This window comes from Typopeltis vanoorti, chromosome 6, assembly GCF_054136105.1.
Source record: "Typopeltis vanoorti isolate ZY-2024b chromosome 6, IOZ_Tvanoo_1.0, whole genome shotgun sequence".
Lineage (NCBI taxonomy): Eukaryota > Metazoa > Arthropoda > Arachnida > Uropygi > Thelyphonidae > Typopeltis > Typopeltis vanoorti.
Genome location: NC_143554.1, coordinates 36,467,733 through 36,494,988, shown reverse-complemented (window position 1 = coordinate 36,494,988; position 27,256 = coordinate 36,467,733). Strand labels below are relative to the sequence as shown.

The 27,256-nt window shown below is 36.7% G+C and overlaps 1 protein-coding gene across 5 annotated transcripts in view; it reads right to left on the bottom strand.

The window, feature by feature from the left end:
- The window catches only part of LOC150105383 (lisH domain-containing protein ARMC9-like), a 694,238-nt gene that overhangs the window by 128,690 nt on the left and 538,292 nt on the right, over positions 1 to 27,256 (bottom strand). For all 5 annotated transcript variants that reach the window (XM_090394755.1, XM_090394754.1, XM_090394756.1 and 2 more), the window contains exon 22: positions 17,549 to 17,643. In XM_090394755.1, coding sequence (XP_090250881.1) covers positions 17,549 to 17,643 — 95 coding nt within the window. The remainder of the gene's footprint in view (positions 1 to 17,548; positions 17,644 to 27,256) is intronic.

The window sequence follows — 27,256 nt, the reverse complement described above, 5'->3', positions numbered from 1 at the left end:
GACACAATGAAAAGATAGGAGGACTTCTCAGGACAGTAATAGAAGGTAATGTTCCTGGGAAAAGAGGAAGGTGTAGACCATCAATGAAATGGATGGATGGTGTGTGGGGAGCAACTAATCTTCAGAGAGTTGAAGTCTCCAGAAAAGCAAACAACAGGACTACATATTGAGGCCTGGTGTGGCACATCACTGAGCATTGGAGTGACTATACTATACAGCATCTGTGGATGTCCAGTGAACATATAGATGGATAGAACAAATTTTCTGTAAGTATACATACTGCTTCTTTGTGTTCATAGTGAATGAATAGGGCAACACCTGGTACTTTTTTAAAACTATCAAAATTTTTAAATTCATTATAATAAATTATAAGAATCATAATAATGAGACTTATAATGCATTTCCAGCTTTTGGTCAAATAATAGCAGCTTGCAGCTCTTGTTATTTTTGTTTCAGAAAACAAGGCATATGGCCATCACAATAATAATAATAATAATGGCGCATTTCGTGCTCTGGATTTCTGTTTCCCTGGCACTATTTCTTTTAGGACTACACCCCTGCATAAAACTATGATATGTGCATGCAGGCACTAACAAGAAGCAAATGAGGCCAAAGAAGGCAACTGGCATTGGTCCTAGAGTCCTAAAGGTGTCTCCCTAGCCAGCTAAACTGGGTTTTCTTGGCTGTTGGGCTGATGTTCTTAGGATGCAAGCTTCCCAAGTTTGGGGCAGTCTCATTCACCCAAATTTGTTGAGGTTTGGGAAGTTTTTTAGAGCTGTGGCTGATTCCAGGAATAATCTTTCACATTTATATTTGCTGCAGTGTAGTAAAGTGGCTTTCTTCCAGTGTATTCTGTAGTAGGTATCTAGTGCATGGTCTGCAAGTCCCGAGAGGCTGTACTGGTGTAACTGGATATAATCTTTGTGTTCAGATATCTTGATATTAGCTGTACTACCTATTTGGCCGTAGTAGGACAGTTTACAACTGCAAGGGACCTGGTATACTCCAGGTAGATCTAGGGGAAGTGGCTGGTCTTTGGTGAAGTGAATAAGGGATGCCAATTTCTTATACGGTTTGTAACAGGTAATCAGGTCATATTTTTTTAGAATTTTTGTTAGCTTTTCAGATGTGCCCCTAGATATAAGGAACAGTGATAGATTTAGTGTAATCTCTGTTATGAAGGGGGGAGGGGGGGTGGTTAACTGGTTTTAATATTTTCTGGATTTTTTGGGGGGTTGTAGCCATTGGCTAAGAAGGTGTTAAGGATATGGTTAAGTTCAATAGTAAGGGCATTGTTATCTGAACAGATTAATTTAGGACTGTTATATATGGTTTTTATAATCTCAATCTCATATTGTTGTGAGGGGTGGTGTGATTGCTGGTGAATGTATCTACCTGTATGGGTTGGTTTTCTGTAAACAGAGAAAGCAAGGGGTCCATCATGCTGGTGTGTAATCAGAGTGTCTAGGAAAGGGAGACAGTTGTTGTTTTCCTTTTCCAAGGTGAACCGGATTCTGGGGTATTGATTGTTTAAGTGTGTTAAGAAGTTGTGGAGTGTATCTAAGTCATGCGGCCAAATACCGAACACATCATCCACATAGCGTAGCCAGACAGTGGATTTTTGTGGGGCTGAGTTTAAGGCTTTTTCTTCAAAAGTCCCCATAAAGAAGTTTGCCAGTGGTGGAGAGAGTGGAGAACCCATGGCTGTCCATTCTATCAGTTTGTAGAATTTTCCTTGCCAAACAAAATAGCCTGAGTTCATGGTGAACTGAAATAGGGCTCAGATATCAAGAGGAAATTTGGCTTGGATGAGATCTAAGGTATCTTTGAGTAGGACATTTGTGAATAAGGAGGAGACATCAAAACTGACCATTATGCCTGTGTGTGTGTTGGAGTGAGAGGTTTTCTATACTGGCTTTAAAGTGGGCCGAGTTTTTTATGTTTACACATTATACTGGCAACACACCATCATAATGTGTGAGCACTTTGGCTAAATGTTTGGCTAATTTATATTTGGGGGGAATCAATGCCATCCACAATAGGACATAATGGCACAAATATAAATACGAAAGATTATTTCTGGAATCAGCCTCAGCTCTAAAAAATTTCCCACACCTCAACAAATTTGGGTGCATGAGACTGCCCCAAATTAGGGAAGCTTGCATTTTAACAACATCAGCCCACGCCAAGACAACCCAATTTAGCCTGCCAAGGAACAGCTTCATTTGCTTATTGTTAGTACCTACAATGCACATATCAGTTTAATGTTCACAGAAGATGGCAACGTAACATTGCCAAAATATTAGCAAGTATTGATTAGTTTTTTATTAATATTTTAGTATACGTTGTCATTTTCTGAAAAATTTAGAGTCATTGTAACCAATGTACAAGTTTATCTACAAGAAATAGTAAGTCATCTCTGGACCCTTTTAACATCGTTGTCCTTTTGAAAACTAGTTGACCAAATCTGTGCACAGAAGTCCATGTGTGGACTTCTGTGCACAGATCAAAGCCTTATACAATGGAACAAGATTCTCTTTACTTCTACAGGAGAGTGTCCTCTGCATCATTCCCAGAATTCTTTGTGTTGTCGTCACAATTTTGGCAATGTGTCCCCTAAATTTCAGATCCTTATCCACCATCACCCCCCCCCCCCCCAAGATCTCTTATTTCCTCCACCTCCAACAATATATCCACACCAAGTATAAATTCTACATCCCATCTTTGTTTCCCAAATTTTAAAACCTTACATTTTTGCAACATAGAACTCGCATCCCCATTTCCGTGCCAATTCACTCAATTTATTCAAGTCTTCTTGTAAGGCCACAACATCTTCTCTACTTTTCATAGTTCATCCCAACTATGCATCATCTGCAAACAACTGAATATCCTCATCCAAATCTTCACCAATATAATTAAAATACAGGTTAAACAGCAATGGTCCTAAAACAGACCCCCGAGGCACAAAACAAGTGAATTTCCTCTTCTGGGATATTGCTTCCACATACACAGCTTGCTGATATTCATCAGATAGCCAGTCTCCAATCCAATGCACTAATCTAATATCCAACCCCACCGCTCTAGTTTGACTATCAACTTATCATGCGGTAATCTATCAAAAGCCTTTGCGAAATCTAAGTATACTACTGTGTATCCCTCTCCTCTGTCCAAGGAAGCTGTCACCTTATTGTAATAACTAAGTGGATTACTAAAACATGACCTCCCTTTAGCAAATCCATGCTGTCCATTAAAGATAATTCCACTGTTGTCACACCACTTCTGGATTCTAGTTATCACCAGCTTCTCTAACAACTTAACCACAACACCTGACACACAGATAGGCCTATAATTTGATGCCTGAGTTCTATCACCTCCCTTATGAAGCGGCATAATCTTGCCCTCCTTCGGAACTCGACCCAGTGCAAGATTCATACTAAAAAAATGTCAAGGCAGATGTCAACTCCCTGGCACATTCCTTCAGAATACGTGGTGATATATTATCAAGTCCATCAGCCTTATTAGCATCAAGTTTGCTCAATTCCCCATACACCTCTTGCTCACTTACAGTCAGTCTCTCCTCCCCATTATCTACTGCTCTCAATCTCTCCATGATGTTAGATTTACAAGAATGAAAGACCTTTATGAACTGCTCATTAAGTATCTCTACTATATCTTCCGTAGTAGTTTTCCTTATACCATTTTCTGCAATTAGTGTCATCTTTCCATATCATTCTATTTTTTGCTGGCTACATATCGAAAGAACTCCCTAGAATTCTTTTTGGCTTCATTAGCTAACTACTGCTCATATTTCAATTCTGCTACCTTTACCAACCAATCACCCTCCTTGCCTGGTCTTTGTAATCCTCATGGAATTGGTTATTACCACTTCTCTTATGCTGCATCCATAATGCCTTTTTGGTCCGTATCGCATGTGTAATCTCTTCATTCATCCATTTCACACCTATCTTATTTAACATTCTAACCCTTGTCATACATTTAAACATTGCTTCTACGAGATAGTTCTTGAATATCCCCAAGCTGCATTGATCTCTTTTCCAACTAACTCCTTATTGCATGCTACACCTGCAAGCTGTCTCCTGAGCTCCTCATAATCACCAGCTTTGTAGTCCACATGTACCCTTTTCTCACAGAGATCCTCACACTGCTGGCAACCACCATGAAGTGATGCTGATTAAACGTCAGCATCACTTCATGGTGACTCTCACCAACTGGAGGGTGATTTGACACCTCATTTATAATTACATCCTCTGATGAGATGATCAAATCCAAGACCCTCCCCCCCCTCAATCCTCATGCACCGTCTGTTACGTACTGTCTTAGATAGTTGTTCCTCTAAAACTTAAGTAACTCATTTTCTTTACTTTCAGTTGCTATATCATCATCCCAGTCTATATTGCCATAATTAAAATCACCCATAATAATCACCCTTTTCTTATTTGCTTGGCTAATTTGATTATACATTTCATAGTCACTACCATCCACATTACCAGGTCCATAGCAACATCCAACTAAGTATTTCATTCTATTCATCTCTATCTTACACCATACTAGCTCAAAACCACTGGAACTATTTCTCTCTTGCATCTCTACTTTGTATGGACATAACTTTTCCTCTATCATCAATAGCACTCCCCCCCTCTCTTTTTACCCTTTCTATCCTCATGACATACCCTTCCATCTCTATTCCTGTCATGATGTCATCCTCATCCAACCATGTCTCACTTATTCCAACAATTTTTGGGTGAACAGACTCAATTAATGAAACCATTTCATCTGCCTTGTTTCTTATACTTTTAGCATCTGTATACAAACACAGAAGTTTATTCCTGGATGTACAGCTAGTACCACTGACACCACTTATTGGATGTAACTTCTCCATGCTTAATTTGAGCCATTTCTTTTTCTTCTTATTCATCTTTGAACCTTCTTCAGATCCAAGTATTTACCTTGATCCCAGACCATCCCCTTCCGTTTTTGTCTACACATGAATTCACATTCTCTTGGAGCATCTACCTTTCTCATGCTGTGTTCCTCTGTTCACCCTGGGCCTCCCCATATATGTGTGTTGTGATGGATTAAGGAGGATCAGATTTGAAGTAAAATCATCCCTTGTTTTTTTGTTACACTGTATAGGATACTTCATCATATCAGCTGATTCTTTGAATGCTCTTGAATAAAAGCAGTAATCAATGTAGAGCACCTCAGTTTGTTGCCATTCTATTAAATGTTTTGTACATATTATATGTGCTGCCAGACCAGATTAGTGCTGTCTTTCATTCACAAGGGGTTTTATAGGACTGAAGACTTTTTTTTCAGTACATGGAAGGAAAGGGGGAGAATGAGGAGTAGGAGGACATCCATAGAAATTGTTTAAGTTAGCAAGGGTTTTTAGGACTAGATTTTTTTTTTGTTTGGAGGGTTTAAAGATATTTCTTTTAATCTGCTGGCCTCATAGCTTTAGCTGCTTCAGCTGTAACCCCAGGAAACAATATCACTTCAAAGGCTTATCATGGCCATTAAGCATAACTGTCTAGAAACCTTAATTCTAAGATAGGATGGTTAATCCTATTATAGCATTAATGGAAGTTGCCTTGTGGGATGAAAAACCACAGTCTGTGGGAAGAAAATCATGCCATTCCCCCATATGAGAATCAACTAACTCAGTTTCAGCTGAAAATTATTTATGATAGTTCTTTGCATATGAGATTACAATCCTTGTCTTTCAAGAAGGTCATCACTGTTACCAAATGAGCAATGAAGGCTAAAAAACAAAAATCAAGTACAAGGAATCAGGAGAAGGCCTGTAATTCAGAACAGCTACTTGACTGAATTATTGTTTTTGAATTATTGAAGAAGTGGTAGGAATGAAAAATTCCCTTCTAAAATTAGAGCAATTCCACAAGCCACTTTATTAACATTATTATAAATCATGTTAATAAACTTGATATTACTTGATAAATACCATGTGCCAGCAATCTCTCATGGAGTTTTTTTTTTTTTTTTGAAATATAACTATGTGGAACAGGACTGAACTAAATTATTTAATAACTGAATTCAATATCAACATACCAATATCTTACTAGTTCCAGCTGGGATGACCAAGACCTACACTAGAAAAAGTTTACAAACCAGTGGATCCCCCCCACCCCCCACAAACAACAAAGTATATTAAAAATGGCTGGGATCAATAACCTTATATTCACGGATGTCATTGACCTAATAACAGAGAATGAACACCAGTTACAATAATTAACAGACAGAGTTTCTAAGACACTTAATGATTATGGATTAAACATCAGCATTCACAAATCTATAACTGTCTTTGATCAAAAAGCATATGAAAATTTCAGTTGATGATGAAAAACTGGAAGTAGTAGAAAGATTCACTTACTTGGGAAGGATGCGACATAGAGATGGCCAGTCTAAACATGATATTAAAGCACAATTGTTGTCCTTCAGGGATTACAGCCAAAGGACAATAAAATGCAACAAACTACAAGACTCTACCTCATCAATATTAACTCTTACTATCTGTCTTACTATGATGTGAGAGTTGGACATTATTAAAAGAAGATGAGAAAAAAGCTATTAGCCTTTGAGATAAAGCACTACAGAAAATGCTTGAAGACACTATACACAGCACAAGTAACCATTGACAAGGCTAGAAAGTAAATCCACTCAACTGCCAGAACACAAGAAAATATCCTGAGCCACATGGCTAGATCTGATACTTTATCTAAAATAGCACTATTGGGTTTGAATTCGGGTTAAAAAAAAAAACATAGATAATATTAGAAAAAGGTCTAAGTCTTCATTTTCCACCTTGTTAAGAAGATCCCAGGACAGAAACTCCTGAACTGACTATGTCAGGACTGTCATCTTTATAGCACCTCAATGATCTACATAGACTATAGATGAAGAAGAGAACCTACCAGAAATCATATATGAGGTTTATTCAACTGACAAACTACTCATCATAATGAAACTTAAAATCTTTAACATTCCTTTCATTCCTTAACATTCGTAACAACACATTCTAGTAATGTCTTCCATTCACTGACAATTCTCCATGTAAAAAATTTACCCCCCCCCTCTTCACCACACACTCTTACATAACTTCCAGGGAGGGCCTCTGGTGTTTCCCCCTTGCCTTCTACTCTTTTTATAATCCCATCTGGATTAATCCAATAACATCCTTTCACTAATTTAAATGTCTCTATCATATCAGCTCACCACACATATCCTCTTCACCACACACTCTTACATAACTTCCAGGGAGAGCCTCTGGTGTTTCCCCCTTGCCTTCTACTCTTTTTATAATCCCATCTGGATTAATCCAATAACATCCTTTCACTAATTTAAATGTCTCTATCATATCAGCTCTCTTCCTTCTATCCACCAAACTCTACAATCCACATTTATTCAACCTCTCTCTCTCTCTCTCAATAGCCAGCATTCCAAAGTCCTGATATTGTCTAGTGTCACTTGTATCTGAACCCTCTCTAATGTTTCCATTTCCACATCACACTGAAAACCAGGTAACCAAATTTGAGCACAATAGTCCAAGTGTGGTCAGACCAGTGCTTTATACAGTGGCATAACCAATTCCTTATCCCTACATGTTAGGGAACGTCTTATCATAGCAATACAAAGACTGCACATAGTGATGTGCAATCTTTGCAACACTAGCAATATGCCTCTAAACTTGAACCTACTGTAAACCATCATTCCCAAATCTCGAATCTCATCCACTTCCTGCAGTACAGCACCATCGATATAGTACACAGCCTTATATTTCTGCACTCCAAAATGCAACTTATTAATATTAAAACTACAACTCCCACTCTTTTGTCCTAGTCAAAATTCTATTCAAATCTTCCTGAAGAGAATTAATATCAGCAGTGCTACTTATAATTCTCCTCAACTTTGCATCATCAGCAAACAACTGAAGATCCCCAGTCAGTCCACATGATATATCGCTTACAAACAAGTTAAACAGCAGGGGCACCAGAACAGAACCCTGGGGCACACCACTGGTTACCCTCCTTTTTTGAGACACTGCTCCATCATACACAACTTGCTGGTATTGTTCAGAGAGTCAATCCCCAATCCATCTAACCAATATACTATCTATTCCCATTCTCTGCAGCTTGCACACCAACTAATCATGGTAATCTATGAAATACTTTTGCCAAGTACAAGAATATCACTGTATATGATTCTCCTTTATCTAACACACTTGTTACCCACACTTGTTACCCTATCATAAAATGCAATTGCTAAAACAGGACCTACCTTTTACAAATCCATGCTGACCATCATAAAGAATGCTATGCCCATCAAGTCGATCCTGTATTCTATTTCTAACCAATCTCTTCAACACCATGACCAAACTGCAGTTATACAGACTGATTGGACAGAGATTGGAAACTTCTGTCCTAGAACCATGCTTATGGAGGTACTCAATCAAGACCTGATACACCTCAGATTCTTTCACTTCTAATTGTCCTAATACTTGCCTTGCTTCTATATATTGTATTACATTATTTACACCAATATGATATATGCTGATGAAGTGCTCATTCAACTGTATGAGCACTTCATACAGTTGAAGTGCTCTACTGTATCCTTTGCAACTGTCAATCCACAAGTGTCAACCTGCCATAATTATTCTTTCTCTTTCTTGACATATAGTGGAAAAATTCATTTGGCCTGACCAGCCAATCTCCTCTCACACTGCACCTTTTTTTTTTTTACCATGCTCATCACCTGCCTAGCCTGCACTTTATACTCTTCATGGATCCAATTACCACCAACTTTCTTGTACCTCCTGCACAGCATTTTTTTTCTTCTTTTTTTTTCCAACACAGCTTGCTTGATTTCACTGTTCAATTTCACTCCTACTCTATTTACTTGCTTTCCCTTGGTAGGCAATTATACATCGCTTGTGTCTGATACTGCCTTGTGCATTTCCATGCACTGTCAACATCTTTTCTGCTCAGCTTATCTACCCAACATATACTGATGCTAACCGACTACAGAGCTTCCTATAATAACCTACTTTATACTCCACATATATAATTATTATTACATAACACCTAGAGGGAGTCCAAGGACTCATTGAGGGAGAGCACCTGCTCTCTGTCTCCACCACTCCACTAACCGCAACTACCTTCATCATCCACACCAGCGCCATCTACCACCAACCACTACCACCACTATTTTCACAGACAATCACAAACATCCATGCCCACGGTGGAATTCGAACCCACAGCCTTTTGGCTGGAGAGCAGATACGCTAACCACTCGGCCAACCAGGCCAGGTATAAGGATACTTTTGATCAGATAGTGTGTGTGTGTGTGCGCGCGTGCGCTTGCATGCACATGCAAATTATTTATTGTTGTTGTTTCATGTTTCTTACTTTTATATATCCAAATGGTGTTATGGGTAATATTTGTTCCTAAACATTTACTTTGCATGATTTAAATATTGTACCATGAGTGGAACAATATTTATTTTTCTTGGATATTTTTAAAATTCTTTTCTTTTTATTATTGTTTATTTTATGATTGATATTTTATATTTTGTATCAAAATCCTGGAGAAATTACTTCCTGATATGAGACCCAATGCAGAGTCAGGGAAACTAGATCATGAAGGGAGGAATGGGAAAAATGTATGTGAAAGTTCTGCTATGGTATGCAGAAAGATAAAGATGCGATAAAGATGTGAATGTCTTCGAACATGGTTATGTATGTGGCGAATGGGTGGGAAAATATGCTTTGGATTCGGAACTTTTAAGTATGTCTGGGGAAGGAAAAGAGAAAATTCTGGAAAAAGACCAAACAGATTGCATATGTAATTATAAGAATATGCTAGGTGGTAATTTATTATGTCTATACACAAATCCCAGGGGCATTAGAAACAAAGGGGTTGAGAGTTCGTTGCTTTAAGGAATACGATGTGGCCTAAGATTGTTGGCATTAGTGAAACCTAGCTATCAGAATCAGATATGGTAAGTGGGATCAAGTGTAATAATGGGTATACTCTTTTTAGAAATGACAGAAGAGATAGGAGAGGAGTGCTACTAATGATATCAGATGATTTATGTCCAGTTATGATAGAAACACAAGAAAATAATGATGATAACAATGTCCCAAGTAGTGGTGAGTTTGAGTGTATCTGGTGTGGAGGTTAATAGAATGAAATATATGGTGGGGTGTTGCTACAGAACTGACGGCTCAGTTGCAGGGGACAAAGAAATGCATTGCCAATTTAGCCTTATGGGTACCAAACGAATAACCATTATAAGTGACTTTAACTTTCCAAACATTGATTGGGTAGAAGAGAAATCTCATGAAAAGAAAGAGGAGGAATTTAATGAATTATTGCAAGACAACTTTCTCAAGAGTAGCATGTGAAAGAAGGAATTCGAGATCAAAGAGTGTTGGATTTGCACATAGCATCAGAAGGGCACTCTATGAAGAATATGGCTATTTTACCACCAATTGGTGACAGTGATCATGCTGTACTTTCTTGGAAAGTATCTAATTGTATAGATGCTCCAATTAAAACAGGTTACATGCTGAACCACAAAGCTGGAAATTATGATCAACTTAGAAGAATACTATCTTTGGTCCCATGATATCAGTTACTGAATGGGAAAAATGTCAGCAATTCATGGGAATCTTTGAAAAGATTCCCATTCATTGCTGACATTGCTGCCCACAAGAAGAAGATAATGTGGAAAGAATATTGTGAGAATAAGAGTGAGAGGAGTTATGAAATATATAAAGCTCAGGCCAGAAAAGTAATGAGTATTGTGAAGAAAGCTAAATTGGAGTATGAAAAGAAATTGGCCATGAAAGCTAAAGCAATCCAAAAGAATTTTATTGTTATGCTGCAAGCAAAAGAAAGAATGAATGTGGAAGAATAACTTTATTGAATGCAGATGGTACTCTAGTGTCAGAAGCTAATGAGATTGTTCAGTTAATGAGTACTCACTTTGCTAAGATATATCAACCAATTGTATGTAACATGGTGCACAGTGTTACTGCTTCGTGGGATGAAGAGTTAGAGGTTCATGAAAATGAGGCTGAAGAGCTGTTGCATAACCCAGAAAAGAATTTGTCTATAGGGACAGTGAAATATCAGCCAGTTTGCTAAAGGAATGTTCAGGCGAATTGGCTACACCTTTCACACGTTTGTATAACTTGAGTCTCGGCTCAGAAATGATACTACAGGAATGGAAGGAATGTATGACAGTTCCATTGTACAAGGGTAGTGCAAAAACTGATGTGTCTAACTACTGACCTATCAGTATCTCTGGTGTAACAGTGAAGATTTTAGAGAAGTTTGTAAGACCTTGCATACAGAAATGGGTAGACAAACATGTTATACTCGGCAAGGAACAGCATGGGTTTAGTAAAGGAAGGTCATCTTTTAGCAATATGCTCATATTTTATAAAAATGTTATGTCCAAGTTAGATAAAGGGAATGGATACACTATAATAATGTTGGATTTTTCTAAGGCATTTGGTAGGATAACACATGAAAGGCTGTTGCATAAAATGGAGAATACAGGATTGGAATATAAACTCTTGACTTGGATCAGCGGATGGTTGACAAATGGATATCAAAAAGTTGTATACAGTGGGTGTAAATCTGCCAGATTCAAGGAGACCAGGGGTTTAACTCAGAGTTCAGTCCTTGGGCCACTGTTATTTTATCTATACATTAATAACTTGGCAGTAACCTTTTCTGGTTTCACCACATCCCAAACAAGTAGGTTGGTCGATTGGTAGAGCCTCTGCTACTAATGGCTCAGTTAAGTAAGTTTGAGCGCGGTTAGTAGTTGGAAGGGGGGGGGCAATCGTTCGATGCTGTTGGCACACTCTCCCTCGATGAGTCTCTGGACTCCCTGGAGGTGTCAAATAATAATAATAATGATGATCACTCTTACCAAGTGGTGGCAGTGTCAATACCTCATTAACAACTACATCTTGTGAAGTTATCACTAAATCCAAAACATTAAAGCCATATCAGTGCTTGATCTCTCAGAAACTGCTGCTTGTTGCTTACTTATCTCTCAGAAACTCATCAAACTCACTCTCCTTGTTCCCATACACTATCTCCTCCTTTCATTATATATTCCTGTAATTAGTCTTTCATCAGGATCACCTTCTTTTTACATTCCCAACCAATTTGCAATCAGTACTCTTTACATTCCCTGAATATAACAGCATCCTATCAGATATACTAGTCTGTTAATTTCAACTTCACACCACACAAATTCAAAATCCATGCATGCACTATCAACATCTACACGTTGTGGACACAATTCCTCTGCAATCATTAACAACACTCACCACCTCATCTTTTCACATTTCTGTCCCTCTGGAAAATTAATATATCCATCCATTTCTATTCCTGACATCACATTCTTCTCAGACAACCAAGTTTCACTCATTCTAGTTAACTATGGGCGTACTGACTCAGTCAATGTAACATACCCAGCTCTCATTTCGAACACTCCTTACATTTGTGTACAAACTAACAATCCCTGTGTCTTTGAGGCTTAAAGCTGATTATATCAGCTTTACCATTGTAAAATCTCTCATGATATGTAAGTATGTAACTTATCATGTTCACTTTTACATGTTTTTCTAAGAAGATTGCACTCAGAGATATGTTCAATTTTGTCTGTAATAATCTTGTATTTGTAATAATTTAATCATGAGCCTTTGTTAAAATAATATGGCGCAAGATGCCATTATGTAATGCTGTTAACTCACGTCCATATATGGCAATTTCAAAAGATGCACAAAGAATGATGTCGTCATGGTCAAATGTCAATAAGTGACCATATATGGAAGTTTCAAGAGACACGTGTATGCATACAACAGAAGTCTGGGCCTTCTGTTGTATGCATAAGGCAAAATCTCGAAGAGGGCTTTGTGCTAGTTTTTCTAACTCTTCTCATGCCTGGGTCTGTCACCATGAGAAATATTATGCCAGTTATTGGGACGTCTCACCAGGAAAGAGCTGCATGTTGCACCATGCTAAGAGTCCTAATGAGTATAGAATAATCAATGATTAAAACAAAGAAGAAAGTTGGCAGGAAATCAAGAAAATGCCAGCAGAAGGGCATACGGAGCACTTTTGTGTGAACAAAAATTCATGTAAACGAGAATTGTAAGTATTATGTATGTGATAATTCTGAACAAGAATGTACATCAAGTGTCTGTTAAATAAATAAATTCCGTGTGATGATACAGCATTCCCCTTTTTACGGGAGTTCACGGTACCATTTAGTTCCCCCAAATTTTATCCAGGCTCCGGAACCAGCATAGGCTGACAAATCAGACCTATGGCTGGGTCAGTATTCTTGACTGTAATCCATGTGTCCTCGGACCGGTTGCCTGCTTGCGGGATGAAAAACACCAGATAAACTGGCGGAAAAAACCCTGCTGTCCATGCCCAAGACTGGCTAACTTGGCTATGGCTGAGGAAGATTCTTGAGCTCCTCAAGTCGTTGATGGGAATCGAACCTAGGACACTCCTTCCCCAGGCATATGGTTGCGAAGCACAAAGTCACTAGGCTAACTGCGCAGACAAGTGTCTGTTTATGGGTACAATAAGATAATGCAAAATTATATTGAATTAAGCTTACTCAAGGTATGCTTCATTGTCAGTTTGTGTATATATATGGCTGGAAGGATTGTGAATTAGCTTTAAAGGAAGAAAATTAGAACCAAGTTTGAATTAGGAAGAATTTAAAATAACATAGAATTGTAATGCAATTGTATATATATGTTAAGGTGAATCAAACTGTGTAAATCATAATGCCTTTTGATTTAATTAAATAGTTTGTGAACACATTGGACTCATTCTGTAATGCACTATCCTAAAAATTTCGAACCTGCATAAGATAAAGTCTAAGTGATCAATAATCAAGCCACGATTAATTAAAGGCAAAGATTAACATAAGCGGACAACAATATCTGCTTTGTATTAAAAATCTTATAATCTTGCACTCAATACATAGTCTAACTGGAGCAGTTGTAAAACAAAGAAATTTGTTAGACTATAGAGCATGAGAACATAAGCTCTAGTAGAAATAAATAAATGGTAGCATTCGACCATTCATGATAATTTGCCAAGTTTTAAGTAAAGAACAAAGATGAAGCAGGGTTGAGAAATACGTAATAGAAATACAGAACGTTATAACACCACATCTCTCTTCGGTCTGACCACTCCCATTTCCTGATCATGATTCTGATATCCATTCCTTCCATTTCATCTGCCTTTATGAATTCCATCACCTTATGCTGCTGTGACCACATCTTCTACTTCATATCATCTCCTGTCATACAATCCATTTAGTTGTACTATCCTGCTTTACAAGTAGACTCTGATCATTTACTACATTAACTTCTTGACTCTGTGCCTTCTCAGAAAACAATAGCCTTTCTAAATGACCAAAATCAAACCCATTCAAATGAAATCCATCAACTTTAAACCATTCCAACTTTCCTTCAAATTCACTCCATGTTGTTGTCATGTCCATTGAAGAGCTTCTAGATATGACCGTGAATCTGTATTACTGCTTTGGCAATCTGCGAACTTTGATGGAGTAGAGCTTTTCTCTAGGGTTATTGTCAATTTTCTGTAGAGCAGCAGCAATTGCTGGACAAGAATAAATATGGACAGGTGTTAGTTCAACTCCTAGACAGTTTTTGCATGTTTCATAGCTCATACTACCGTCTGGATGAATTTTCATGCCTTTAAAATGTTTGATCCTTAGTCTGGTGATGTCTGTGGTTATTTCTCTATTTTCTTAATTTCACTGATTTCATTCTTCTTCTTGATAGTTTGTTTTACCAATCTTATTTTGGCGATAGCATTAGTTAGTGATAGTGGGTGTAATTTTTGAGGTAAGTATCTTACTTCTTTGGCTAGTCTGTCTGCTCTTTCATTGCCTTCAATATTTACATGGGCTGGTATCCATTGCAGTGTGCAGTTCTTATTTTTCAAATTTAAGGTAGTTAGTAGTTCATGAATTTCCTGTGTGAGATTTGTTTTTCCATTTTTTAATGCCTCAAGTGCAGATTTTGAGTCACTGTAGATGGTTATTCCTTCTGTAATGTTTATTACTGGATTTGAGAGATAGAATTTGAGAGCTGTTTGTATGGCTGTTAATTCACAAGTGAAGTTTAAAGCTATTTTGCCAGCTGTGGTTTTGATTTGCATTTCTTCGCCTCCAGGTAGAGTTAGAAAAACCCCTGAACTTCTTTGGTTGAGTGCTTCATCAGCTGATCCATCAGTGTAGGCAATGACATGGTTTGGATTGAATAAGTGATGTATAGTGTCAAGTCCTTTTCTTTTATTTTCTTGCTGGGGGTTGAGAGTAGTTGGAGCAGGAATGGTCAATGAGTTCAAGGAGTGGTATGATAAATTTTGTGTTTCCTAAAAACGACCTCCCACGATGAGTCTTTTGACTCCATGGAGGCTTGGATAATAATACTTTTTTGAACAAGGTTCGAGGAGATTTAAGTTTATCATTGTTTTTTTTTGGTTGAACAGTGGAAAAGAATGACTCTTTGCTTAATTCAATGGATAGGTGCTCTAAGTCAATCTGTTTTCTAATTTCATGATCATATTGTAACATAGATGATTTCTTTAGTCTAGATTTTCTTGTCCAGGCATCGAAAGTCCTGAGTGAGATGTGATCCTGTTAGTGAATTTAACTGTGTATTCTAGTTCTGTCTTCTAGTATATGAAGCCCACACTCTTGTTGAGCTTTTAAATTATTTGTGGATGAGAATGCACCTATGAGCATTTTTGCTGCTCTTGATTGTACTCTGTCAAGTTTTTCTTTTGAGCTAGTAGAAGCTGGAGCCTAGATTGATGAGTCATATTCCATAGTGGGTCGTATATGTGCCGTATATGTAGTTTTGAGTGTCTTCGGTTTTGCATCCCACTTTGTTCCACAAAACCTTTTGATGATATTAAGCTTTTTAAGAGTTTTATTGGATATATTTATAATATGAGTGGTAAATCTCAGTTCAGTATCTAGGGTTAGGCCTAAATATTTTGGAGACTGTTTTTCTATTTTGGTATTATATATTTTGATTTGGTGGTTGTAATTGTATCTATTTTTTCTATCAGTGGGGAAGATTCTCAGTTTTGTTTTTTCTGGGTTTATCTGTAGTTTAAGTTCCTTTGCCCATTTTTCTAAGCCTTTTATTGAATTATTTAGACTTTTTCAGGTTGTTGAGGATTACTGCTTGTGTGCCAGATTGCTATATCATCTGCATAGCATGCTATTTTTGTGTCATTTATTATGTGAGGCGATATTAGTCATATAGATGAGAAATAGGAGTGGGCTTAAAACAGAACCTTGTGGAACTCCAGCCCAAGTTCGATTCATGTTGGAATAAATTCCATTAACTTTTACTTTTGTTTTTTTTTCCTTTCATGAAATTTGAAATCCAAATTAATGCATTCCTGTATTCCTGTATCTTGCATTCCCCCTTATTCTTGTATGCCTTGGAGGTCCAACCCCACGTCCGAGGCATTTGCTCATGTGCAAGGCAGAAGTGGCAAGAAGTAGGTGGTTTGCTTTGGAGGGTGAGGAGCCAATACGGTAGCACAAAATTTATTTATTTTTTATTATTTTTATTTATTTATTTTTTTTAAGAGTTGGATGGTTACACCAGAAAACTTTCTAGTATCTTATCAAAGTTTTCTTTTGTCAAATCCTGCTACCACTTTTTTTTCACTTGGATTGTTACATCAAACCCAGCAGAGAACCTGAAAATTGCTGGCTAACGGGGCTCTGACACACCCAATTCCATGAAGAGCGTCTGTTCTGATCACAAATTCACTCCATAGATTTACAAATTGAACCCCCCTTTGCTTCACACAACTCAGCCATCTTACTATTCATTATCTCTGCTCTACTTCTCAATTCACTGTTGTCAAATCTGAGCAACATGATGACAACTTTTCCAACAACACTATTATTCTTTACCTGCCACAGCAACTTCTTCAAGTCCCTATTAACATTCTTTTTTTCCTCAACTAAGTTATTTGTGCCCATGACTACCACTAATTTTGACTCCCGGTCTTCCCGTCTTTCCTTTTCTGCAACACATCAGTTATTTGTTTCATTGTTCCACCGTGAAAACATGTTTTGTGCACTTTATTAATCATCACATCTCTAATTATTGCATCCTTATACAATATTAATATCATTATTATTCAATAATAATAATGAGAAGGAGGTTTTAATTATCATTGGCAATGAGCCTAAGAAAATACTGATAATAATATATTCATATTTCAGATTTATTTCTCTCATTTACATCATTTATCATCAGTCACACAAGGCAAAGACACACACACACACACACACACACACGCACACACAACATTTAGGGATATGTATGTCAAAATGCCAAAGAAATTTTGTTCAATTACTCTGACAGAAGTTAAATTTTGAAAGAAAAAAAATCAAACTTACAGAGAATCTTTTTCACTTTCTCCAAGGGTACTTGACAGCTCTTTCATTTCCGGATGAGAACACTTTTGTTGCTGGATTAGGACCTCATCTGGTATCTACAGAAATAAAAATTATACTAGCTCAAACACAAATTTTTATTTCAGCTAACGAGTATCCCATAATGCATGGCACACTTCCTTTAAGATGTGTATGTATTGCTATGCATTATGGGAAGAGTCACTACTCAGAATTGTTTCAAGTTTCATTGAGGTGAAAAAGTGAAGAGGTGTTCATCATAGGCCTAGAGTAGATTAGAGGAACAAGAAAGCCTGACAGCATTAGGAGAATGAAAAGACAGATAGGAGGGGGTGACAGAAAAAAAAAGACCTCAGCTCCTTTTTATCATTATGTAGCCAAAAGCTATCTTTTTATCTTTTTCACCAGTCTTATATAGCAGAACAACCAAAAGACCAATTGAAACTAAAATCCAGAGATGACTGGTACCCCCAATTGGTTAGTCTTTTCTAAGTTAACTGCATGAGTTAGCCTTGATTGCTCTCTCCAGTCATTTCTGGAGCCAAGAGGATGGAACAGTGTGAAAAATCTCTCAAATCAACAATAGAAAAATTTGCTACCCACCAATGAATATTGCACAAAGTGGTGAAAGAGTAGTCTGTGTACATCACTTTGTCAAAAATTTGGTATCTCCTAGAATGCTTCTTTCCCATAAAATCTTTACACTGTAATCTGAAGTAGGATAAGTATTTCTTTCACTTAAAGGAGTTTTTTTTTTTTTTTTGAGAAGAATGTTAACTTCAAATCGCAGTGAACAGGTTCTCAATTTGAAACTGATTGTATGAGCATATCAAAAACATCAAGTAATCAATTCTAAAAGAGATAAGTAAGAAATTTTTTTCTTTGTTTGTATCTTAATAAAATTATTATTCTGAAGCCAAACGCGTGTGTGTGTGTGCACACATGCGCATGTGAGAAAGAGAGAAATTGTATCTCTTATGAATTTTTTAAATCAAATTTTATAAAAATAATTATATATGTATACTTTTTTATATTAATTAAAGAATGTTTATTACTGCCTGAATATTTTTTTCTAAATAACAATACCTTGTTGTTATTTATAAACACCACATTTGTTTTTGTCTTCTCTGTTTCAGTGATACTAATTATGTTGATCTGGTACTTCACTAATTCTTATGCGAGTTTCATTCTTTTTTCATTTATGCTTCTTATGTTCATGCTCCAAATCTTAAATTCTACTGATGAAGAGTGGAAATTTTTTCAACTGCTCATCTATTATCTGGGGTGAACAGCAGGGACTGTGTTTAATCAGGTGACATAAAATTTCTAGTTATCATGTTTTATCATCATTCTGTTTTGGTTTAAGCTAATACAGAATACAATTTAATCAGCTAAATCCAATATTATTATAGTTTGCCCACTGTTTGTAGGTCCCTGCTTCGCGTCTTTCCAAGAATAGTCGATTCATGCTGAAGGGGAGAAAGAAATGACAGACGTCCGAATTGGTCGCCAACACGAAATCATGTGCTTTATAGGTAAAATTTTCCAACTGTTATACAAGCAACATAGTTAACTACAATAATCATGAAAGAGAAGTTAATTTTCCGACCTGTAATCATAAACAACTCATCCCACAATACGGACTGATTACCCTATTATCGGAATGGATTCTCCTTTTTCTGAGATGCACAGAAGTGTCGAAGGATCTCTAATCGGTGGGCGAACTATAGCTAATCTACATTCGTTCAGTATCAAGATAACTATTAACAAGATGTACAACATTAGTATTTATCTACTTTGAGGATTAGATATCAGGTTGTTTCTTTGGTGCAACAGGTTTATAGGTGCAAGATGCCACTAGTTTCTAGGCTAAGTGATAACTGGCACTGTCGATTCCTTCAACTATTGTTCATAGTGGTGTGTTTGTTTTCTGTATTTTAGGCAGGTCATAAATTCTCGAAGCATGGGAATAATGCAGTAATAGTTTTTTAATTGTTTCCTATGGCAACATGATCAATAACTTGATTAATTCTGTTGTTTTCTTTTTGATATAGTTTGTATTGGTTGGATTGGATACCAATTGGTATCCAACCAAAATACATACTCTCACTTTTGTAAAAAGGCTTAAACTATGCTATCGCACCAAGGTCAGTAAATAAACTAGACTTCATATACCATATTGAAAGAGGCCTAAAATAACTCTACTCCAATATAGCCAATAAAATACAAATGGAAGCATCCAACATATTAATAACATAAAACACATTAAACATTTAATAATAATAAACAGCTAAGTTGCAATTTAACCAAAATAGAAAAATTAGCCCTTAAATGTCTAAGAAATAACCAAGACATCATATTACCAATGTGGATAAAGGTAATGCTACTATTGTTCTTGATCAGACAACATGCCTTGGAAAAATGAATGAATATGGTAAAACAGGCTTGTCAGACCATGCACCTCAAACATACCACAGAATCAACTGGAAAGATGCCAAGTCCCTGAACCTCACCAAAACCTGGTTTGAAAGAAAGTTCAAGGAAGCTTGTGAGATGCTGAAACATCATCTAAACAAGAATGATGATTAGTAATTCCAAGAATCTGGAAGACCCACCTGCAACTTATATAGCGTCCAGAACATGATGGCAAAACTCCAACCCAAGAAAAACCTTAATATAAGGGGACTGCAGAAATGTGATTAATGTAGTTGTGCTATAAAACTTTATTTTTATTTATTTAGAGTTTTTTTATCATCTATATATTATTCTACTGATATGCATAAAAATGTATTTTATTTTGTTAATTTATATATTTTTATATATTTTATTTATTATTATTATTATTTTTTTTTCCCACCCAAGTTCAGACTAGGGTAAATGATTAACAAAGCATTTAGATTTATCTTACTTTTGTGTAGTGTCATTTAGTTTGTGTTGTTTGTATATGTATGTTTTCCTGATTATGACTTCGATACAGATGTTGAAACGTCGAATGTTATTTTCTTAATTATAAGTAATTACTCCAACACTTGTGTTTTTGTCTCCATAAATTCTTCACTATGAATAGTTACTGCATTTAATGTAATTTAAATGAATACAAAGCAGTCAAAAAAATAAATAAATAAAATAAAATAAAAAACAATAGAATCAACAGAGCCTCAGATTTCAAACATTGGTTAACAAAATAGAGAGCATTATCCACAGTAGGAGGAAGTTACTCAGTGATTGAGTTAACTTTGATAATAGAGAGTGTTAAACTTAAGCCAGAGAACTGGGAAAACTATCCTCTTTATAAAATGTCCAGGATAACATGTTTTCTACTCAGACTTGGCATACATGCAAAAGAGAAAGTTCTTAAAAAAAGTAGGAGGATACCCCTAAACCATATCTCTAAAGCTGCCATAAGCTTTTTCCATGTAAAAGAAAACTGAAACTGATGTTCATATTTCAGGAATTCATCTTAGAGATATAGGTATTATTTCTGGGAAGATTTCCATGTTATTCCTTTAAGTAAATATTATTTTTATGGCTATTTAGCCTATTTTTGTTTAGGAGTGCCCCTTTTATAATGTCATTGGCTTTTTACTCAAATTTTAGGACATTACTGATGTTTTATATAGACAGATATATGAAGAATACATAGAAGGAATAATTCAGACATACCTTTGTGGGATGTAGCTGGCTGTCTTCTTATTAAGCGGCATCCTGCATATGGTGATATACATTCATCTGCTGTTAAAGGAAGGCAGTATGATTGAAAAGAAGGGGGGTGTGGAAATGTGGGGGTAGAGAGATGTGGGAGAATTATTGGTGGGCAGAGAATACTTTGGGGGGCGGTGAAAAATATAAATTTTTGGACAAGGATATGATGGGATAAATCAGGGGTGGAAGTAAAGGGGGCATGAGCCGTTTTGATAGTGTGTCGTCTTTGGAGCTCGTGGGGGAAGTGGAGGCTATGTCATGCTAGCTTGGTGTTTCTGTCTTTGGTGTATCTGTGTTGTCTCCTATTGGTCAGAGTCGTGACCTAATTTTTATGTTATGGAGCTTCCAACTCTCAGAGATTATGTAGGGCCAGTGGACATTCATTGAGTTTTTGTCACATTTTATGGCTATCGTTTCCAATATTCTAAGCATTGTTTCGTTTTCTTGTATATCTATTATTATGACCTTGTTGATTTGTGAGGTATGTTTCTGTTCAAGGGCATGGACTGCTATTTCTGTTTTTCCTGTATTTTGTATTCTGTTTTTCTTTTAGGTGTTGTGTTTTTTATTTTATTGTTGGAATTGGGATGTTGCAGTCACAGAAGTTTTCTTGTAGTCTTGCCCATGAAGATCTGTTAGTAGAACCTGTGTAGATGACATCACAATCTTGTTGGCAAGGAAGAAAAGAGGGGTAGGATCTTAGAGATGTTCTTAGACAGACTAAAATGGTCCAATGCCAATTTGGCTATGAAAGCTGCATTGCGTGTTGGACAAAAGACCAGTGATGTCCAAATATCACAAAAGACTGGCATTAACCATTTTCTCCAATATCTTATAAAGACAGATGTAGCAGTGTTAAGCTGGGTAGACTGCTGATGAGAGTAGAAGAGTGAGTATGTGCAGGCAAGGAAACAAAAATAAGATGGTGGAACCTGTGAGTGCAAACTACCAAGACTGGTGTGAAATGGATGATAATGAAATGAAAGATAAGGATGCAGGAATCATTGGGAGCAACAAAGTCAAAGGTCTTGTTGAATGATGAAATGAGGAATTGAGGGAAAGGGTGGGGGGAGGTATAAGCTTCTACATCAATGCAAAGAGTGTTAAGAAAAAAAGGAACAGAATCTATAGCTTTGATAAATTAGACACTTCACAAATTACTGATTTTAGTGAGGTGTGGCTGATAAAAATGGCAAACTAATGGGAACGGAATATGATGGCTATAGCATTTTTCAAAATGGCAGCAAAGTTGAAAGAGGAGTAGGATATTGCTGATGATCTTGGAGGAATGATATACATTAGATGAAAGGACAGCTTCATTATGCAAGAGTTGCAGACAAAGAAAAAGTTGTGGAGATAATATAAAGGAAAAATTTATCATCATCATGCCCATGAGCAGCACAATGCACAGAGGGAAAAAAAGGGTGAAATGCATGTTTTTTTAAATTTCATATGGGTTCCCCCCCCTTTCTTCCCCCATTCCTTAAGACAAGTTGAGCCCTCCTAATGAGGGATTAAGTATGCATTTTTTATGACTGTAGATTTGCGTGTGTGTTCACAGGGCCGGTTTGCCTGTTCTGGGGGATGAAAAACCCAAGTTTTTGGGTGAAAAAAAACCCTTTATCTCTGTATGAGACCGGCTAACTCACAGTTGAAAGAGACCAGATAAAAGTTCCTCACGTCACAGACTGGAATTGAACCCATATCTTTCCGACCAAAGAGTTTCATCTATACTGATTGAGTTATGGAGGCTGTGAAATGTATGGTAAGAAAGACCAAAGCTAATTATGAGAGAAAGCTAGCTGATGAGGACAAAAGAAATTCTAAAGAGTTATTTTGCTATGTGGCATGTAAAGGGAGAAATGACTATTGAAGGATTACTATAAAAGGTGCTGATGGTGGGGAGATAACAGAAGCAAATGAAATAGCTGAATTACTGAATGACCATTTTGCAAGAGTGTACTATCTAGGTGATGATGTAATGCCCAATGTGACATTGACTGATGGGAGAATAGAGACTGAAGAAATGGAGGTGCTTAGAATATTGCAAAATCTTCATGGGAACACAGCCTGGGGATTAGATAGCATATCAGCCTATATATTATGAGAACATAAAAAGGAATTATCAGCTACTCAGACCAAGTTGAAAGCCTCTATACCAGAATTATCAGCTTCTCTGACAAAGCTGTTTAATTTAAGCCTAAGCAATGGGTAGGTGAAATGGAGTGGAAAGAGGGCAAAACACTCCCACTGCATAAAGGAAGCTCCAAGACAGAGTAGCAAATTATAGGCCAATCAGCAGCTCAGGAGTGGTGGTTAAGATATTGGAGAAATTGATAAAAGAAGAATTTAGGACAGGGTGGATAGGAATATGATACTCTATAAGCGACAACATGATTTTGTGAAGGATAGATAGGGCTTGCCTTCATAATTTTGCTTATGTTTATTTGCAAAATTGTCAGTTTATCACTATATATTGTCACTTGATTATAAAGTGACAATGTATAGTGAATGGAGCTAGATGAGGGAAATGGCTCCTCAGTAATATTGCTAGACTTTGCAAAGGCATTTGACAAGATTCCACATAGAACTATGTTGCATAAATTGGAGCAAATGGGGATGGATGGATGGATGTGATTTGGATTAGAGGGTGGCTGATGCACAGATATCAAAGAGTGTTTTATGGAGGAGTTGAGTTCAAGAGAAGGCAGGTTACTAATGTTGTATACAACAAAGCTCACTACTTGGTCTTCTGTTGTTTAATTCATATATGAATGATAATGAAAGAAAATGATTTCATGAGAAATATTCAGTTGTTTGCTGATGATACAAAACTGAGAAGAACAAAGGTGATACAGAAATCTCACAGGGTGACTTAAATAGACTAGCAGTATGGGCAAAAGTAAATGGTTACCAGTTAAATATGTCTAAGTGTAAAGTGATGCACTTTGGGAAGAAGAGATCACAAGCTGTGTACTATAGCGATGGAAATGAACTGCAGGAAAATGAGGAGGACGGGGACCTAGGGAATGATTGTGGACAGGAAACTAAAGTTTAGAGATCATTTTGCAAAGGCAGCCAAAACAACATATCAGATTACGTGGTTTAAATTAAAGATGCCAAGAAATTATATTCTTGGTTTAATCCTTTATCCAAGTGTAAGCAAACAAAGTTTGTGCATGAAGTAACTTCACAAGTGCACTACTTATATATAGAGGCTAATGACTTCACATCACTTGCCTTACTATCTATCTCTAATTCAGATTATGCGGGTGTTGAAGAACATACTAATAAGCAGGGATAGAGAATTTATTGTTTTCCTTTATATGCCTTTAATAAGGCCATACTATGCAGATCTGGTCACCTGGATTCCATGGGAAATGGAGAAGTGGGGGGGGGGGAGTATTTAGAGGGAATACTTAATGTGAAAATATACTGAGGATCTGCGAGCTTCAAAAACTGGCCAATAGGCAAAAAAAGATAGAAGCATATTAGTTATTGAATGGGTTTTATAGGATTCATACTGAAGATCTTTCAGCACATGGCTGGAAGGGCAAGAACAATGGGTTGCCCATAGAAATTGCATAAGGGTATTGTTAGTAAGGGTGTTATGACTAGATTTTTTGCTTGAAGGGTGATGAATGGGTGGAATGGATTGGCAGAGGTGGTTGTGAGTGCTTCATCAGTGAATGAGTTTAAGGAAAGGTATGATAGGTATTGTGTTAATAACAGATCTCTTGTGATGAGTCTTCTGATTCCATGGAAATATTGGTATAATAATGATGATGATAATAATTATTATTATAAATAAGCCAAGGAAAACAGCCCGATATCAATCATGGCCTGATCAGTTGTAGGAAATTGTCTGGGAATTGATTTGAGATTAATTATTTGCAGCAAGGTAAGATTGTAAAAGATTATTAGAAACATTCAGCCACAAGAATTAATAGTAATTTATTAATGCAGATATTTTCACCTGAATCTAGCAGCTGATCAGTGTGCAAGCAAAATCTCAAGGTGGAGCATGAACAATGGATTGGTATTCTCTTTCACAGATATGAGCCACATGCTAGAGTGATACCATACAACAGATGGTAAATAAATAAAAATAAAATAAAATAAAAATAAACTGTAAAATGGGGAAAGGAGTTACCGGTTGCCATTTATCAGGATGACACTCTCCCAAATTTTTGATATGGATAGACAGTAATATCAATTTAAGTTTAGACAGTGTAAAAGAACTTCTGCACTTTATCTGAACAACTGCTCAAACTGAAAGTGACATCAATATAACAGGTGTGTACAGGACCAGTGGATATTATGGTCGGTGTCCACTCCATGCTGTGCCAGGCCAGATTTTTCAGGCATACTATGCATAATGTAAGATTGATGTTCTTGCAGTTGTTTTTCAACAGAATACCCTGGTTGTCCAAAATAAGAGCAGAGGTCACACTAAACCTGGTAAGCACTTGGGGGAGGGGGTGTTTATCTTTTGCAGATGGTAACATCAGGAGGAGATTTTATAAACAGGAAAAATGGGAACTAAACTTTATGTTTTAAACATCTTTGAAATCAATCCAGAGATTCCTGTGATAACTGGAACTTACCGTACAGGGTTTATGACCAGCTTGTGTCATAGGTGCGTCTAATCTTCTTTGAGGTGAAGCAATTATGTATGATGCTTTGAACAGTGTCAAGTTCCAATCATAGATCCTCCAGGTTGGAGCAGACAACACATGCTCTATTAAGTAAGGATATGATGATGCTAATTTTTTGAGAAGGATGATAGGCTGAATTCTGTTGTATGTAGCAGCATGTGAAGGTAGGTTTATGATGAACAGAAGTTGTAAATATGCCAGATGAGGTATGGTAGAGGAGATTGTCCAAGAATGCTAATTTTCCACCTTTTCTTTTTTACATGAAGGTGATGTGTGGGTGTAGGTTGTTCATCTTGGTTAGCAAGGCTGGTAGAGATGCTTCAGATTCAGGCCAAATGTGACAAACATCATCCAAATAGCATATCCAAGATGAAGGCTGTAATTGTATTGAGGAGAATGACAAGATGTTCAACATAGAAATTGGCTAAAAGAGGAGAAAGTGGACTCTACTCCTCATAGCAATACATTTGATCTGTTTCAGGTAATTAGTTTATGGAATTAACAACGCAAATGAAGTATATTAATTAAAGGTAACTTTAATGAATCACTTCTATATTTCGGCAACATCATATTGCCATCTTCAGGAACATAAAGATATGGTATGTGCACTCAGGAACTAACACAAAGCAAATGAGGAAGAAAGCAAGAAACTAATATTGTTCCTAAGGTCCTAATGGTGCCCTCTTGTGGGCTAATTTGGTAGTCTTGGCAGTTGGGCTGAAGTTCTCATAATGAAAGTCTCCCAAATTTGGGGCAGTTTCATGCACCCAAATTTGTTGAGGTTAGGAACGTTTTTTAGAGCTGCTGAAGATTATGAGCGATCAAAAAATTTGGAATAGTCTCATCCTGATAAATGGCAAGAAGTAATCCTATCTTTTTTATTTTATTTTCATTTTAATTTCATTTTTAATCTTTATTTTATTTTTATCTGTTGTATGGTGTCACTCTAGTGTGTGGTTCATATCCGTGAAAGGGAATAACAAATTAACAAGGTACTCCACCTTGTTAATTTGTTTGTGCACTGATAGATTCAGCTTAAAATATCTGTATTAATAAATGATTACTATTAATTCTTGTGCTTACATATTTCTAATAATCTTTTATTATGTTAAGTGCTATTAAAAATGCAAGATTGTATTACAAAGTTACAAGATAAATAATAGTGAGAAAGGAGAAACTGGCATATAATAGGAGAGTGGCTGAGGCAGCAAAGCAAAATCATAGATAATTATACAGTTAGTTATTTTTGATTTTTATGGCACAAAGACATCAAAGATCATGCTGTGCCAGGACATAGGTTACAGCAGTACATATGGTAAATGGTTAGTAGGAC